At 37.1% G+C, this 18,356-nt stretch overlaps 1 protein-coding gene across 2 annotated transcripts in view; it reads left to right on the forward strand.

Annotated features, from left to right (window-relative positions):
- Positions 1-1,471: 1,471 nt before the first annotated feature.
- The window catches only part of LOC104883499 (squamosa promoter-binding-like protein 7), a 30,334-nt gene continuing 13,449 nt past the window's right edge, over positions 1,472-18,356 (forward strand). The window contains exons 1-6 of one of the 2 annotated variants that reach the window (XM_048641408.2): positions 1,472-2,243; positions 10,265-10,434; positions 12,640-12,836; positions 12,926-13,012; positions 13,091-13,198; positions 13,814-13,928. In XM_048641408.2, coding sequence (XP_048497365.1) covers positions 1,726-2,243; positions 10,265-10,434; positions 12,640-12,836; positions 12,926-13,012; positions 13,091-13,198; positions 13,814-13,928 — 1,195 coding nt within the window. In that variant the 5' untranslated portion in view covers positions 1,472-1,725. Of the gene's footprint in view, positions 2,244-10,264; positions 10,435-12,639; positions 12,837-12,915; positions 13,013-13,090; positions 13,199-13,813; positions 13,929-18,356 lie in introns of both variants that reach the window. The other variant, XM_010668029.4, reaches the window with a different exon arrangement.

Raw genomic sequence — 18,356 nt, forward strand, 5'->3', positions numbered from 1 at the left:
TAATTTTTCACTAAAACACCAAAATCATCTATTATTTGATGATTTTTCAACTGGGTTATTATGCCAAATTTGAATTTGATTCAGTTAAAAATTTCAAGTGCAAAACCAAAACTTTTTTTTAGTGCAAATGATGAAGCAAAAATGGAAATGGAGTTTGAAATGAGAACGTGCAAAAGAAAAATTAAAGAAAATTAACATTTAAGTTGCATAAGAGAATGAGAATTGGGGAGAATAGGATGTTGAATTAGGTTGTGGCTGCTCAACCCAAAATCTAGGAAGGAGAACAACTCTTTCTCTTTCCTCTCTTTCTGAGCTCTGGGTTGCTCGCTCTGAAAGATAGTTGTTGGCTCCGTCAGTCACTCGAAACATATACTTTTTGTTTTCTAAAAAAGGAGGTAAATACGACATGGCGAGAATTTTAGGAGAATTGCAAATTTACGATTCGTCAAGGAAGAAACTGGAGCAGGAGGATGAAGCACATAGCAGCGGATTGTCGAATCCTAAATTCTCACTAACCAGAGGGTTAAATGATGAATAAAATATGTAGCGGAAATTTAATGATAGGGGTAAACCATGTATTTTTCAAAACCTCAGGGGTACCAGGTAAATTGTTGAAAACATGAGGGGTACCCTGTCAGGGGTACCTCATGAAAAAACAGAAAGTTTATATTGAATTAGCCACCTACCTTACATGTATATTTATAAACTACATTAGGACACGTAGATGAAACAAAGTTTCTACATAGTGTACCTTTCACAAATCTATTTGAACGTTTTTTGTAATTTATATAAATACAAAAAAAGGAATCTATAAGTACAATAGCTTGACCCTTACATAGCAAAAATCTACTCATATACCTTACATATCTTGATTCTTAAATATTACTAGCTTAATTATAATTGATTAACACTCTCTTTTTCTATTTCAGAATCAATGAAAGAATCTCGTCGAGTAATTCAGGTAAATATCAAAATCATATTAAATGATATATTAATGCAGTTAAGTCTACCACATGCATATATTGGCATTTATAAGGCAATTCATGATAAAATAGAAGCATATGTCGATCTTCATAGAATTCCAAGCGCTCCTGGACCTCTAAGATTTGTTGGATTGTTATCTATATAACTAGGTCCTTTACAACAAAATGCAGCAAGAAAAGCAATTAAATTTCTTGAGGAATAATATATTTTATAAAAGATAAGATGTTGTAAATCAGATCATTTCAGATTAGATTAGATCAGATCAGAACAGAAAAAATAAGATCAGATTAGATCAGATCATAAGTTCAAATCAGAAAATTTTAGGTAAACCAAACATAGCGTTATTTGAAAAAGAGAAAAGGAACTCAACATGAGTTAATAGCAGTATAGCACTACATGTCTACATGTCCACAGCAGCAGTTGCATCTTCTAAAAGGCCAAAAACAAATGTCGTCATGTTGACAATGATAATTTGAGTTTCACCAACAGATAAAAATCAGACCACGAAAAAACCCAATCATTTTTTTGAGACATCCACCAACTAATCGCTGACTTCTCAACATCACCATTTCCTTAGTTTCCACCCTTCCCATTTTCTCGCTCTTCTTTCTCTCTCCTCTTCTTTCCTTTTTCGCCAACAACCCTCACCTAAATTCAGCTCAACCCCCAAAAATTGTCATATTATTATCGATTAAACCTAGAATTAGGGTTCTGAAGAGCTAGGGTTTTCGATTTCCCGCCATGGAAATACCACCGTTGACTGCCGGAGAAGAAGAATCGGCGACGCAATTTGAGTGGAGTGAGCTTCTTGATTTTACAATTGATGATCAATTGCTCCTCAATCTGGAGGTTTCCGATCACGGGGAGAATCAGTTACCTGTAGTTTATCCGACAGAGAGTGGGGGTGAGTTGGAGAAATCATTGACGGAGAATGGAGCCGAAACGGGGTCGTCTGATCGGGTGCGAAAGCGAGACCCAAGGATGAGTTGCGAGAACTTTTTGGCAGGGATAGTGCCGTGCGCTTGTCCAGAGTTGGATGCCATGATGATGATGGAGGAAGAAGAAGCTGGGCCTGGAAAGAAGCGGCCTAGGATTGGGCGAATGCCTGGGGTAGCAAGATGCCAGGTGCCGGGGTGTGAGGCTGATATTCGTGAGCTCAAAGGGTATCACCGGCGACATCGGGTTTGTTTGGTGTGTGCCAATGCCACTTCAGTTGTGCTTGATGGTCAGAGCAAAAGATATTGTCAACAGTGTGGCAAGTATGTATCTCCAGATTTATCTATTTCATTTTTGCATCTTTGTTCGACATATTATTTCTGTAGGAATATATAGATTCAAATAGCGGAATTTCGGGAAACAATTTCATAACATCTATAGTAGAATCACAAACATAAGCAGACACATAAATCATTCAATAGATATTAAATATCAAACCTTTGTAGCGTGATTTCCCTATGCGCTAGAATGATATAGGCGGCGGGGTTGAGGGAATAGATTTTAGGGTTTCACTTATCTTGTGAGAAGAAACTGATTACTGAACACCTAAACCCTAATATTATATCCTATATATATATAATAGAAGAGTCCCTGGCTAATTCTCCTTCTATTCTCCTTTGGAATGGCCCAACCCTAATTCTAAACGGATTTGGATTGCTTTGTCCAACTTGTGCTACAACGTGTGACCTCATAGGATTAATATATTTTAGTTATAGGCCCAATCAATATTGTCCTCTTAATTAATCATATTTATTCTCTAACAAGAAAATACGATTACTAAAATAATTAACTTTATTATCTTCATAATATTATTCCTATTTATATTTAGTAATTGTCGGGATGTGTAAAGACATATTCCTTTAATCTCCCACTTGTACAAGAGCGCAATGTTAAATTCCTTAAGCCACTTAATGTCAAATATGTTAAATTCCTTAAGCCACTTAATGTCAAATTTGATAACACAATGTTATTCTCAAATTTATGTTCCTTGATCGTTGAGTTTGAACTGCTCAAATAAGGATTCTCTTTAATCCTATTCCGCATGGCCATGCAATCTCCTAGTTCTCGCTCCTCAAGAGGCCCATACACCATTCCTATTTAATATGAGGACTTATCCACTCTGGTATGATCATAACTCCCACTCAATTCTTAGCTCACCTGATTACTGCCTTTATAATCTCCTTTTACGGTGCAGCGTTTAACAGTGTCAAAGTTAAACTAATTATATTGTGGTTATGAAGACATACTCATGTCTAAGGAATCCACTACATATAGTAGTTTGATTATACTTTTAAATTAGGTTAAGTCTCAATGTATTAATTATGCATCCATATAATCAATTAGACATCTGTATGTCTCCATAGCCCATGGAATTGCTCTATCAATTTTTATATATACTAGTCTTTTAAATGAATCACTTACGTCTAATTTAGTGATTTAGACTAGGGACTTTAAATAAATTGTGATTTCTGTTCACTTTATAGGGTTTCATAATCAAAACGTTTTTGATAATCCTATTTGAAAACACAAATTATTTAGACATTTTATCTAATACTAAACCAAACAATTAATTAAGAAACGGATTTTTATTGATAAACATCCAAAGCATAATAAATGTCTTTACAATTGTAAACATGAAGTAAACAACTTAAGGCTATTCTTCCATATGCTTAAGCCACATAGACCTAGTATGATACTCATGCTTAGGTTGAGCAAGCAGTTTAGTCAGTATGAACCTTGCTTACTTTCACATCCTCTCTTCTAACGATCTCTCGCATAAGATGGAATTTTCTGAGCATATCTTTAGACCTTTGATGCGATCTGGGTTCCTTAGACTCAGCAGTGACACCGTTATTGTCGCAATACAACTCAATGCCATTCTCAATGCTACGAACTACACCAAGCTAACCAATGAACTTTTTGATCTAAACAGCTTCCTTTGCTTCATCAGCCGCTGCAATATACTCAACCTCTGTTGTAGAATTCGTGATGGTACTCTGTTTAGAGCTCAGCTCACAACTCTTTCATTGAGACAAAAAATGAAATCAGAATTGAGATCGAAAATCATCTTTGTTACTCTGGAAGCTTGCATCGGTGTATCCAGTAACAACCAAGTCATTATCTCCCCCATAAACCAAAAAATTGTCCTTAGTTCTTTGTAAGTACTTAAGGATGTTTTTCGCTGCAATCCAGTGCGCATTTCCTGGATTTGAGTGGTATCTGCTGCATATACTCAAAGCATATGCAACATTCGATCGAGTGCATATCATGACATGCATAATGGATCCTATTGCAGAAGCATAAGGAACATTACTCATATGCTTGACCTCATCAGGACTAGGAGGACACCGAGTCGTGCCAAGTGTTATGCCATGTTGCATGGGAATGAAACCTCTCTTGGAGTTTTCTAGCTTGAACTTTGCAAGAACCTTATCAATATAAGTCTCTTGACTAAGTCCGATCAGCCTTTTCGACCTATCTCTATAGATCTTTCCCAATATGTATTTTGCCTCTCTTAGATTTTTCATAGAGAAACAATTTTTAAGCCATTTCTTGACTGACTCAAGCATGGTTTTATCATTTCCTATGAGAAGTATGTGATCCACATATAAGACCACAAAATTAATACTACTCCCACTTAACTTCTTGTATACACAAGATTACTCTTCATTTCTGAGAATGCCAAATTTCTTGACTGCCTTATCAAATATGAGGTTTCAACTCCTTGATGCTTGCTTTAGTCCTAAATAGATTTCTTAAGTTTGCATAATCTCGAATTTTCTAGATCTTTAAAACCTTTTGTTTCATGTACACATCCTCTTTCAAGAACCCATTCAATAAAGCGGTTTTGACATCAATTTGTCATATTTCAAAGTTATGAAAGGCAGCAATCGCAAGGATTATCCTAATGAACTTCACCATGACTACTGGTGAGAAGGTTTTATCATAGTCAATACCATGAATATGTTTGAAACCTTTCGCCACCAACCTTGCTTTGAAAACACTTATATTTCCATCCTTGTCTGTTTTCAATTTGAAAATCCATTTGCATCAAATGGGTTTTACCCCATGAGGTAAATCAACCAAGTCCCATACTTGATTTTCAGACATGGAATCCATTTCAGATTTCATGGCCTCCAACCATCTTCCGGATACAAAGCATCTTTGTAGCTAGTAGGTTCTTCTGATTCTAAAATCATTATTTTAGAACTTTGAGTCAAAAGAAAATCAATATATCTTTTTGACGGAATGATGGTCCTGTCAGACCTGAGTATGTCCATGTGGGACGGTAGCAGATACGTGAATTTAATGCACCGCCTCCTGAACATTTTCATGCCAGTCCGCCTCTGATGAGGTGTTAACCTCATCCATTTGTTGCTCATTTCGAACTTCTCCTACTTGTTTTTCTGAAAATAAACTCCTTTTCCAGAAAGACACCATTACGAGCCAGAAACACTTTGTTTTCGCTTTGGTTGTAGAAGTAGTATCCCTTAGTCTCTTTGGGTAACCCACAAAAATACATTTATCGGATTTGGGTGAAAGCTTATTAGAAAGTAAACGTTTTACATAAGCTTCACAACCCCATATCCTTAGAAAATACAATTTTGGAACGTTTCCAATCCACATTTCATATGGTGTCTTTTGCAATGCTTTGGATGATGCTCTATTAAGTGTGAATGCCGCTGTTTCAAGCGCAAATCCCCATAATGAAATCGGAAGATCAGTAAGACTCATCATGAAAAGTTCGATTCTTTCTTTCAGAAATGCCATTTAAATGTGGTGTTCCTCGTGGAGTTCATTGTGAAATGCCACTTAAATTTTCTTCCCAAGTTGGTTTTGTACTTCATTATGGAATTCTTTAAATTTTCCAAAGGATTCCGACTTATGCCGCATGAGGTAAACAAATCCAAATCTGCCTACATCATCGGTAAAAGTAATGAAGTAATTGTACCATCCTTGGCCAAATTACTCATAGGTCCACACATCCGTAAGTATGAGGGCTAAAAGGTCGTTGATCCTTTCACTTAGAAACCTCTAAAAGGTAAATTTGTCATTTTCCCCATCAAGCAAAACTCACAAGTATCAAATGATTTTTGAGAATTCCATCTTTATGCAGTTTTTCAATGTGGTTTGAGCTTATGTAACCTAATCGACAATGCCATAGATATGTAAGGTTTGACTTATTTGCTTTATGTTTCTTGTTGTCTATGTTATAGATGTGGGTTTCTAAGTTTAGCACATATAAACCATTTAATAACTTAGTGGAGACATAGAACATATCATACAAATACACATAATAACAATTGTATTTTTATCGCAAATGAATAACCTTCGTAATCCAAAACAAGAAATCGAAATAATGTTCTTTGTGATAGCAGGAACATAATAACAATTATTAAGTTCTAAAACTAATCATGAAGGTAAAAGTAGACTATATACTCGCACTTCCAATGGAGCACCTCGTGCTTCATTGGCAATGCGAAAATCTATTTCTCCCTTTCCCAATGTTCTACTTCTTTTAAGGCCTTGCATATTATAAACAATGTGCGAACCACAAGCGGTATCAAATACCTAAGAAGCAGTAGTTGCTAAATTAACTTGTATTACATAATATCTCAACTAGAAACTCCTTTCTTTTGATCCTTTAGATATTCAGGGCAACTACTTTTCATATGACCAACCCTCTTAGAGGTGTAACAATAGTGCTCATAAGGAACTTTTGGTTTTGGTGTAGTATTTTGCTTTCAGAATTTTCGGACACGACTTGTTTGCTTTTGTCCTCCTTTATAGCAATCCCAATCCTATTGATTACCCTTTACTAACCATAAGAACATGCTCACATTCTTTTCTTTGCTGGTTAGGGATGTTTCACTCAGTCTCAGTTAGCCTTTCATGCACATCTTGCGTGGCCTCGCCGAACTCACCACTCAGTGTAACACCCCCAAAATCCTTACAAGTCTAAACTACGTCACTCGACTCTGGGAGCGTTACCGTCGCGATGTAACGCAAGACTTTTTGAAATGAAGACATTAACTTAAAACATTAACTTACTCTTTATTATGAAAACTAAACTGCAGCGAAAATAATATGTTAACTACAACTCAGGAATCACTATGAACCCCTTTTTATTTAAAACTATTAACTAAATAATTCATAAACAAACTCTAGAAGGTTCAATAAAATTGAGGTTAGTTGTTACCTGAATATTTGAAAATTATTTGATTTTTGTGTTGTGCTCTTAATCTGTTACTCTCCTCTACTACTTTGTTGAGTTTTTAATTTTTATGTCTTCTACTCTTTTAGGTTAGGGGTTTATATAGATAATTTTGTTGTTTGTTTATGTTGGGTTTTTTGTGAAATTCAAGATACGAATTATATGATTTTTGCTTTATTTCATGTCAAAAATCTACTTTTTCTGCCTACAATCTTCCCACCGCTTGTTAATTTGTCATCTTCTTCTTGCCCAGACCCCATCTGAAAAGAACGGTCATTTTGGCCTGTATAACATTCTAGAACGGCGTTACACCGTTCTGTAACGGCGTAACGGCGAGAATCTTGTGAATTAAAAAACAAACGTTACATAACGATATATAACGGAACGACCACTCACAAATCCGTTACAAAGCGGCCGTTCCATAACGGAACGACCGAGTTTTTCTTCCCTGCATGTAACTAAGTCTATCAATGAAGAACTCAGTGGCTCAAGGGTTGGAGTTACTGTTCCATTGATTTAGCCAACATGCTCATATAGTAGACGAGCCTGGTGTCGGTGGCACCCCCATCTTCCTCCGTCCCATGAGAGCAGAGGTGCACGATAGAAAACACCCTTATTGTGCGCCACCTGATGGTTTCTTGATAGAGGTTTTTTTTTATTCTTTTTCCTTTTTTCTATACCCCTATTTACTAACACACATGAACATTGTTAGATAAACACGGAGTGCTTCATGCATTTTTTCTACACCCGTAGACTAAATGGAAAATAGTCTTTGTTAAATTGATGTGTTTGTTGCTTTTATCTAGGAGAGTACACATCCGTTAGTTTTTAAGGGTGGTGGTGAATTTTTGGCAAACTTTAAGGGTTTCAAAAATGCGTTTCTTAGAACTTGTGGGTACCTCATGCATTCTTAATGATGTCTAGAGCCTTTTAATCGAGGATTAAAGGAATTGAAGGATCTTGAAAGAAAAAACGAGTCTTTAAGCTTTTCTTGATGTTTTAAAATTCGAATATAACTAAAATACATGGATATGAATGAAGGTCTTTGTATTTAAAAAAATCTTGAAGGTTTCTGGAATCGACGAATTTAAGTGGTTTGTTTGTGCTTAGTTTTACTCTTGTAAAAGATCCCCTTCTCAACTCTAAATCTAATTAAAGATCCTCTTTCCAAACTCTGATTCTGAAAAGTGCAAAATTCCTTAATAATATTGTTAGTGTTATTGTTACTATGATCCCATGGCTATATGCTTTTCTATTACTTATTTTGCATTTTTAAATGCATAATACAACTATGCTCAGTTGTGTCCGAAAATGTTTAATCTAGAATATCGTCATGAATAGTTTTGAATTAGGCATCTAGAACTCCCCATACCCGGTAAAGTGGACGTTCTAGGCCTCCCTAATTTTTGGTAGTAATCGTCTTGTTTGGTTACAATTTCGTGAAGCCTTGTTCTGACGTTCACATATGATCTAGTTTATCTTATATACGAAAATTTTCAAAATAATCCAACTATTGGTCACCTACTTTAAATAATCGCAACTATAGGTTGTGTGCTTTTAATAATCTCAACTATGAGTTATTAAAGAATCGTCCCAACTATAAATGGTGTTTTCTAAAGATGAACGGAGGTGGCTGGTGGCTGGTGGCTGGTGGCTGTTGGCTGGTGGCTGGTGGTTGGTGGTTGGTGGTTGGTGGCTTGGCTGGTGGCTGGTGGCTGGTAACTTGTAACTGGTAAAAGAGTGGTGTCTTTAATTACTTTTTAGTAAAAATCACGAAATTTAATATTCTGAAAGTATATATCAAGACGAATCTAACAAGATTACACATGACTATTTTTCCAAATGTAACAATCACAATAGGTAGTAAAAAGGTGGTCGTGAATTGTGTAAATATTTCATGCTTGCAATAGAAAAAAGAACGAAGCAAGTATATATATTAGTGATTGATTTTTTTTTTTTCGCAGTAGTAGATGTTCTACATAAGGCAAATACATGAACTAAAGAAAAAGTACATTAGTAGAATAGTCATCCATAACACGTGTGCCTGAAGTGAAGAGAAATATTATCTTATGAACTGCCTTGAAGAATTATCCATAACACGTGGCATTGCAAAGATGAGATTAAAACTCTCGCGTTCCCTTACAGAACGGTTGTTTTGAAATGAATTTTGGATTTTCTGTTCCGCGAGATCCCGTTACGGAACGCCATAATAAAAATAACATACTTCTCGCGCATTATCCGTTCCGTAATGCGAACTCGCCGAGTCAGAACGCTTTTGTCCTTGTTACATCCGCTCTTTTCAAACATTGGCGAAAAATATTTTATGAATTAATTACATAGCTGATGAAACATGATATTCTTATGGTGGTTGATTAATATTTTAATAATTAATTAGTTTATGTTGTAATAATGCTTCATAAACTAAAACATTGCAAATAGGGTTAGAACATATTAATGTGAATTTTTTTAGAAAATTCATGCCGCGTCAGCTGCGATCCGTTTTATTCATCTGTTCCAAGCCTCTAAGACAACGCAATCGTTACCGAGATCGCGACCATATTCGCGATTTTTTTCCGGAGAGAGAGAGGGAAAAGACAATTGGATCCGTATAAATAATATATGGATTACAAAACTGATGAGCATCCGAGAGACTCACTTCTCTCTCAAGCTAAGAAATACTTAGCTTTGTTGATACCTTGACATGCTCCTTCCTCTGCCTTCTATTGAGGCACTACAGACCCTTTTGAACAAACTTCTGACACTTCACTGACACATGATGTATCAAACTTTCTTGAAGCAGGTTTCCTGATTTGCCCTTCTTCTTGTGCCTCTCATAAGTCAGCAACTTACGTGTTTTAGGCTGATGCATCACATGATTATGTGAATATTTTTTCATATTAGTATTGTTTGAAGGGAAAAAGTTAGAGCTTTTAACTATTGGAGTTTCAGTTGTGCTGGACATTTTCAGGACTTGAGGAAGTAAATTTTTATGATTGTGGATGATTGGTGTCAGTAAATAGTGATAGTTATCTCTTTCATGCTATAATCTTCTTTTGTACTTTCTGGCAGGTTTCACGTGTTGCCAGATTTTGATGAAGGCAAACGTAGCTGTAGACGTAAACTGGAGCGCCACAACAATAGACGGCGAAGGAAGTCTGCTGATTCTAAAGGAGCTGTTGAAAAGGAACTTGACGGTGATTTGCAGACAGAAGTTTTTTCTGATGGTGAAGCAGGGAAAGGTATTAACAAAGTGTCTTTCATATCTATACACTGTAGGTCACTTTTTCCCTAAGGATTCATGATAGGAAAATATTATTGCTAAACACAATAGAGCTCAGATGCCAGCCGCAGGCATCAGCATTCCCATAGTCCTTCATATCACGTATCAGAAACAGAAGGCAGCCTCTTTTGACAGCATTAGGCCTGCCTACCTACGTCTCTTCTTGGAAGTTGTTCAGATAGTAAGCTCATTGTGTGCTAGAGCTTATAGGCTGGTGTGAAGATCACAATCTTGAAAGATAAAGGAATTTAGTTTATTTTAATGTCTGAATTTGCCAATGCTTTTACTATATGCTATTTTCATTACAATCACCTGCACAATCCTTCCCACATGCCTGCTTCCCCTGGAAGATTGTTGCATATATCAGTCTGACGGCATATATTAGCTGCAGCAAGACAGGTAGCAAGGAGCCAAGGACTATCCACTGCCTTCTAATAGCTGCTTGAGGCCACCACACAGTTCATCTACACAAAATGTAGATCTGTTTGGACCCCAATCAAATCAAAATACTCCTTAGCATATAAGAAAAATATGTGCATAATGGTTCCTTGCCCCATAGGACCATGCAGCATAAAAAAAACCTTAGGACCATGCAGCATAATGATACAAAGTCATGAAAGAAAGTAGCTAATCTCAAAACACCAGAACCTACCACCAAGTCAAAATTTTGAGTTCAATTTTAAGCCTTTAAAGTCTATTCACAAAAGAACCATAGATTACAAACTAACAAGGACAGGTGTGCCATTAAATTGGTGAAGCATCAAATGAAAGCCAAAAAAGAACAAAACCTAACATGGTAGATAAACACAGTGCCAGAAGATTCAAAATTTGTGCAGCTTAGCCCACTATATTCAAGCACTCATTCAATAACTTATGCTGATTTTGAAGTGCCTAAATGGCACAATAAGCAGCTCACATCAAACACAAAATTAGCAAGCTAATTCATGGACGAAATTTATGAAGATTGCTATCATTGCTAGTACTAATTTGGCATCACAAACAACACAAACACTTGTTTATCTGCACTCATAGACAGAATTAATGAAGATTGAGATCTTGATGAATCATAAACCATAGCTTTATTGCCCAATTCAACTAAACAAAATAAAAATAAAAAAACCCCCAAATTAACAGTATTATAACCACAGCAGTGGCTTTCAAATAATGGTTTCAGAAAGGATATGACTCATCATCCCCGACTACACTCTTTTTCTTGCAATTTCAAACTTTAAATTTTCTGGTTTTGATTGGTTTCAAGTGTTGAAGTAGATGAAAACTACCACCGTCGGAGCCCAAATGTTTGCCTCTCTCTCCTGTCTTCCATCAATGGCTGATGCAATTACCACCACAACCAGCTCCTCCGCCGCCGCCTGCCGACTCGACACCAGAACTACTAAGCACTATCAATTTGTTCGTTCTTTTCTGTGTTTTCTCTCACCTCAAGTAACCCCAAGAGGTGATTTTCACTTTAAAAGAACTTTTGCAAGAAAAATCTGGAATTTCCTCCACATTCATTGAACTCAAGGAAGAAGAAGGTGTGATATTCAGGAATTTCTTGTATTATTTCTTTTAAAAAAAATAAAAATTGTGCAACGCTACTGAACTCTCTTGAACGCTGTGAATTATAACGTTTCTCAAAAGCTACCTAACCACTACTTGAAACTTTAAACACTACTCCAACCTCTACCATGCCAAACGTGTTTTGACTTGATCAAAACACTAAAAGCTAGTTAACAAGCTGTTGCCGAGCAGACCCTAATACTTAGGAACAAGAGCTAAGAACAAGACTCACTAATCCATGGACTTGGAACATCTTGGTCATCACATCTTCCAAAGTAGAAGCCACTAGTTGAATTATTTAGGATCCTTCTTCATGGGTTTCGGAGATGCTCCACCATCATATGCATTGCACCATAGTACAAGAACCTCGCACACAACCTGTGGTTTCAACCTTTTTTCAAGGCATAATGAATATCTGATTTCAATGTGTTTGCGTTATGAAATTAAAAACTATTTTTATAAATGGTAGCCAGTGTTGCTTAAAATCTACCCCCTCTATTAATTTTGAGTCAAGGAAAACGATCATGTGATATCTTCATTTATATTTGGTGAACAGGTTCTTTGGCAAGATATGTTCTTATGAAGTAAATTTCTTTGATGACAGAAAATGCATGGTCAAGCAGCCAAATAGCTGAGAAAGAGGATTCTAAAGATGGAACTGTATCAAACCTTTGCTCTGCTTTAGAATCTCAGAATATTGAGAGTGACAGTATTTTGACTTTTACTCACGTGGATAAAGCAATAGATAATTCGGAGCAAGATTATTCTCCACTTGATACTAAGAGTGCTTACACGTCTGTGGTAGGTGCTTATAGCCTTTCTCATAGTTGGCTAAAAAAAAACTATTATAAACTTCATTAGTTAATAATGTCATTTGCAGTGCCCTACAGGTCGTATTTCATTTAAACTCTATGACTGGAACCCAGCAGAATTTCCCCGACGACTTCGGCACCAAGTATTTTACAGATCATATTGCAGTTTAGTAGTGACATTGTTGCTATTTCCTTCTGAGAAATATCTATCTGTTTAGCTGACTAATTACCATAATTCTACAGATATTCCAGTGGCTGTCCAGCATGCCTGTTGAGTTGGAGGGTTATATTCGTCCTGGTTGTACAATTTTGACCATATTTGTTTCAATGCCGCAGCATATGTGGGTGAAGGTAATGCGTAAATAATTTGCTTTACATTTCTTTAAATTTACCAAGAGAGTCAAAGTGTGCTGTAAATGTTTCTTATGTGAGTAGTAACAATAATATACTACTAAGATTGTACTCACGACATCCACAAAAAAAGTTCTAGAAAACTAAGAGATTTTATCTTGTCTGTTATAAGACTATTTTTTTGATCTGACTTGAGTTAGTTCGACTAAGAATAAGTAATTAGGACCTTAATTAGGGTGAAGAGAACATAGCCGTCGACAATAAAAGTTTGCTTTAGGACCTAAGGAGTAAGGACCTATTTCCTTGGAATGTTTACTGCCACTGGTGCCTTTTGCTTTTGTTTGCTTGGTTGCATAAGATTGTTTGCATCTCAGTAAACCTCTGAAGGGTTGCCATTTATAGATTTCAAGTCAATCGGTTGATGAAGTAAAATTTATGCATCTTTGAAGCTTATATTGGTGTGTACCTTAAATAATTGTCAAATGAATCCCTTGGCTATTTCACAATTCCTTGAAATAATTCTTCCTTTTTTCGATTTTCCCAAGTCTTTTTTCATGCTGGATTGGCTTGTTTTTTTTCTTAACCTTTTAATTATAATTATGCATTCTTTTTTAGCTGTTTGAAGATCCGGTTTCTTATGTACGAAGCTCTGTGGGACATGGAGGAATGCTGTCTGGAAGGGGTGCTGCATTGGTTTACTTAAATGACACAAGTTACCGTGTTATGAGAGGTTAGCTGATATTTGTCTGTAAAAAGTTTGCATATATATTTTTATTTCTTTTTGAATGTTTGTTAGCATGCTCTGTGCTGCCACTTATGATTAATTTTTGTTGCTAGACCTGATTTATTGACCTTTTTACTTGATGTGAGTGTAGTAAGGGTGGAAGTAAGTTTATCTTTTAGGTGCCAGGCTGCAATAATTCCTCTTTGATTCTTTTTTATTCTTTATTGGTAGGGTCCTGGGTAGTTGTTAGAAACTGCCTGATATACCTTCATGCATTTCATGAGTTAGTGTGGTATGGTGGTGGACTATGAAGCACGGGTACTTCCCCGGAGTGTCGTTTCCCGTACCGGGGACGGGTATGGGTACGGGTACGGGACGGATACGTCAGAAAAATGTCCCCTAGACGACTCTTGAATGGTGGTGACTTGAGGTTCAGTACGGGACGGCTGGGGAGGTTGATGGGGACGGATTTTAAAGCTTAAAGACGTACCCTTCCCTCCTCTTCCTCTCTTTTTCTCAGATCTAGGGTTTGTAACACTAAATCTAAAAATGTAAGTACTAAGGGGGCAGCTCCGCTCGGAGAGGGAATCCATTCCAAAACCAAGGTTGGAGGTTAGGCCTAGAGTTTGGTTGTCATGGGGTAAAGGGAATGGAATCAAGAAAGGGGTAGAGGGGGAAAGGAAAGTGAAACCCTTAGATTTAAAGAGATGTTTGGTTGGTAAATACTCATTCCATCTTTCTTCCTCCTCTCACCATTATTTTGAGCGCTGCCACCCTTCCCCACCACCTGTCCCCCGCCAACCTTCTCCATCCGCTGTCGCCGGCTCGCCGCTCCAACCCTTTCCCCTTATGCTGCCGTCGCCACCTTCAACATATTGTATTATGTTTTAAAGGTTGGATTCAAGGTTTTGAAGTTCGAATTCGACCATGAAAATTTCAGATCTAGAGTTTTCATGGTCGAATTTGACCATCTAAATCTATAAATAATGAAAGATAAGAGGTATTTGCCCATTATTCCATTTTTTTACAACAAAATTCTAGGGTTTGTGGGTAAGTGGTGGTTTATCAGGTGGGGTTTTCGGATGGTAATGGGTGGTGTTTGTGGGTTCAAATTGTTTCCGGGTTATTGTGGTGGTTTTGTGGGTGGTGGGCATGTAACGCGGTTAGTGGTGGGTGTGGGTTTTGGTGGCTAGGTGAGCGGCGCGGGTGGTGCAGATGTTGGGTGGGCGGTGTTGGTTACTGGGTGGGTGGTGTGGGTGTTGGGTGGGGTCGGATTTGGTGGCTGGGTGGGTGGTTTGGGTGTTGGGTGGGTCGGATTTGGTGGCTGGGTGGGTGGTGCGGGTGTTAGGGAGGGGCGGTGTTGGTGGCTGGGTGGACGGTATGGGTGGAGGGGTCAGGTGTTGGTTAGGTGGTTGCATGCAAGTGGTGGTTGAGTGGCCAGGTAAGGTGGTTGTTGGGTGGTCAAAATGATGATCAATGATAAGTCAAAGAAAGGGTGACTGAAACCTTGGGGGGTAGGAGGGAATGAGTGTAGAGGACTTTGGGGGTAAGGAGAGGGTAAAGGGAATCATTAAATTGAGTAAACAAACAACAAGTAAGGGAATAGAATGAGTTAATTCCCTTACCCTTTCCAGAAGACCCTCAACCAAACGCCCCCTAACATATATGAAGGAGGATGAATGGTTAGGGATCGTAGTTGGCATTGAGAAGTGACCAATTTTATGGAGTCGCGAGAAGTTTTTGATGTGGTGGGCCGGTGGCTGCGTGGTGGCCGGATACTCATTGAAGAGCTCTACTTTGGAAAGCGCAAGTAAAAAGGTGAAGGAGGGGTTAATGTTATAAAGAGGAGAGAGAATTTACCATGAAAAAACGCCGAATCCCGTCTAAACCATCTCACTTATCCGGACTCTTCGGAGTAAGTTCCTTGGCTTGGACAGGACATTTAGTTCATGTCGCTATTCCCGGAGCCAGGGGAGAGTACGTTCGATGGAATAATTTCTTAGACGTATTACCACATCCTCAAGGATTAGGTCCCCTTTTTACAGGGGAATCTTTATGCTCAGAACCCCGATTCAAGCACTTATTTATTTGGTACTTCCCAAGGAGCGGGAACTGCCATTCTAACCCTTCTTGGGAATTTCATCCACAAACGCAAAGTTTATGGCTAACTGATATAGATAAAGAAGGTAGAGAAAGGGAAAGTGGGGACAGGTGGGGCTTGGGGAGATACGAACCAGCTGGAGGTAGGGGATTTTCCATGCATTTCCTGATACAATGTTTATATGTTTATCTTTATTTTATTTTTCTTTGTAAAGGGGATTTATTTGGGTGTTGGACACATTAGAAAGCCTTTTTTTAATGACTTTTTTTACAAACTTTTTAAAATTAGCAGTTTATGTTGTTACATATATGTCATTTAATATTTTTCTACAAAAATTAGATGATGATTCTATATCTGTTAAAAATGTAAGGAAACATATATATATATATATATATATATATATATATATATATATATATATATATATATATATATATATAATATATAATTTTGCTGAATCCGAGCTGTGCCCGTTTTTAGAAATTTTCTATTTTGCCGTTTTCCATCCCCATAACCGTACCCATATTTGTATCAGTGCTACCTAGGTGGTGGATCTATGAGTTCTGCCAGGTTACTATTTTAGCTATTGAGTGTGTTAAATTTCTTTGTCGATTGTGCGAGGGGAGTTTGTTTATTTCCATTGTTGTGCACTTGTGTGTAAGCGTAACCTATTTGTTAATTTGCCACTTGGAATAGAGATTGAAGCCTTATGGCTTGGAGGCCTGAATAAATTTCTTAATATTGGTGGATTATGTTTTCAACAATATTACAATAAGATGTAGTATGAAGTTTACCATAAATTGGGTTTGTAGAGGTCTTGATCTACTTTACCCTAACGAGTGTAAACCCATAGAGAGTCAGATTTTGAAAGACCTACCTTAAGAATTTTTAATACAAAATATTGCACTATTCACTATTAAGTTCATGGTTATAACATGAAGGTTCCATAACAATATATAATATGTACTTAATAATATAATAAGTTGTACATAACTAATTGTTTTATCTTAAGGTTGCGCTAACATGAGCTAATTGATGTGTTTTCTTACCCTTGACTATGAACAACACTCTAATGGTGCTAACTAAACTTTTAACTCTCGTTAAGATGGCAAAGTTCGAAACTTTATGTGTTTTGGGTGTAAAGAACGTAACTTTTTGTATGTTAACTAAGATAGGCTCTATTATTCCTTCCATTCTCTCACTAACCTTGATTAGGAGATGCACACAAACCTCGATTTGTATGTTTTCGGTTCACAGCCAATATTCAATTCCAAGCATTCGAGTAACTTCAATCAAATTCATCCACTAGTGTTATTATTCATAAGAAATTCATATAAATAGCACAAGCTAATTTGAACCCTAAACTAACTTAACTAATTAACAAGATAAACTTTAAGACTTCTTGTTGAGCTAAACAACCGAATAATCAACTCCTAAGATAGCTCTAATCACATGGCCAAATAGGATAGATTAACAAAGAACTCCTAAACAACACCAACAACTAAAGACTCCTATGATTGAGGGAAATTAGATTCCTAAACATAATAGGATTTCCATTAACTATTTACACGCCTAAATCAAATAAATGATTAGTAAACCTAAAGTTCAAACCATGTAAAACCTTTCCAATTTGAAAGTAAAACCATGGAAGCAAAACTAATACAAGAAAGCATAATAACTAACAATAACAACCAAGAAAGTTCAAGAAATCTCTATGAAAGCTAAAGAACTTTCAGGAAACCTTCAAGAATCATGACTCATTTGTGCTTCCACTTATGCATCATACTCCCCCTCTTAGAATCCAACATGCCCTGAAGTTGCGTCCAAGCACGGAACAAAATCACTACCACTTAGAGAGTAATACAAATGCCTTGATTACGTAGCACCTTGTACGTTTCATAACCAATATTTTTCACAATCTTGAATGGCTCTTCATCCATAGGCTTGCCATGCTTATGGTTGATATGAAGCTTTTGTGCTGCCAAAGAAAGCCACACATAATCTTCCTCGTCCAAGCTATGTTCACGCCGCACAACTTGGCTCGCCTCACATGGGGCACAACTACAACACTAGTAGACTCGGCACCAGGGCGTGGCTTTTGTAGTAGAGTTAGGGCTAACAGTAGGCAAAATCACACACCTTATAGCAACAGTTTTAACCTAATCCTTTCCCCATCCATTAGCACCGAATACACATTGTTCCTACGATGATGAATCACACTCCTATCCGCCTGCCATGGACGCCCAAGCAATAAAGAACTATGTTACATAACTCTAATGAATAAGTGTTGTAGCTCAAATTCAATCGTTTGTTTGAGATTCATTCTCATTCCT

Source organism: Beta vulgaris, chromosome 3 (genome assembly GCF_026745355.1).
Source record: "Beta vulgaris subsp. vulgaris cultivar EL10 chromosome 3, EL10.2, whole genome shotgun sequence".
NCBI classification, from domain to species: Eukaryota; Viridiplantae; Streptophyta; class Magnoliopsida; order Caryophyllales; family Amaranthaceae; genus Beta; species Beta vulgaris.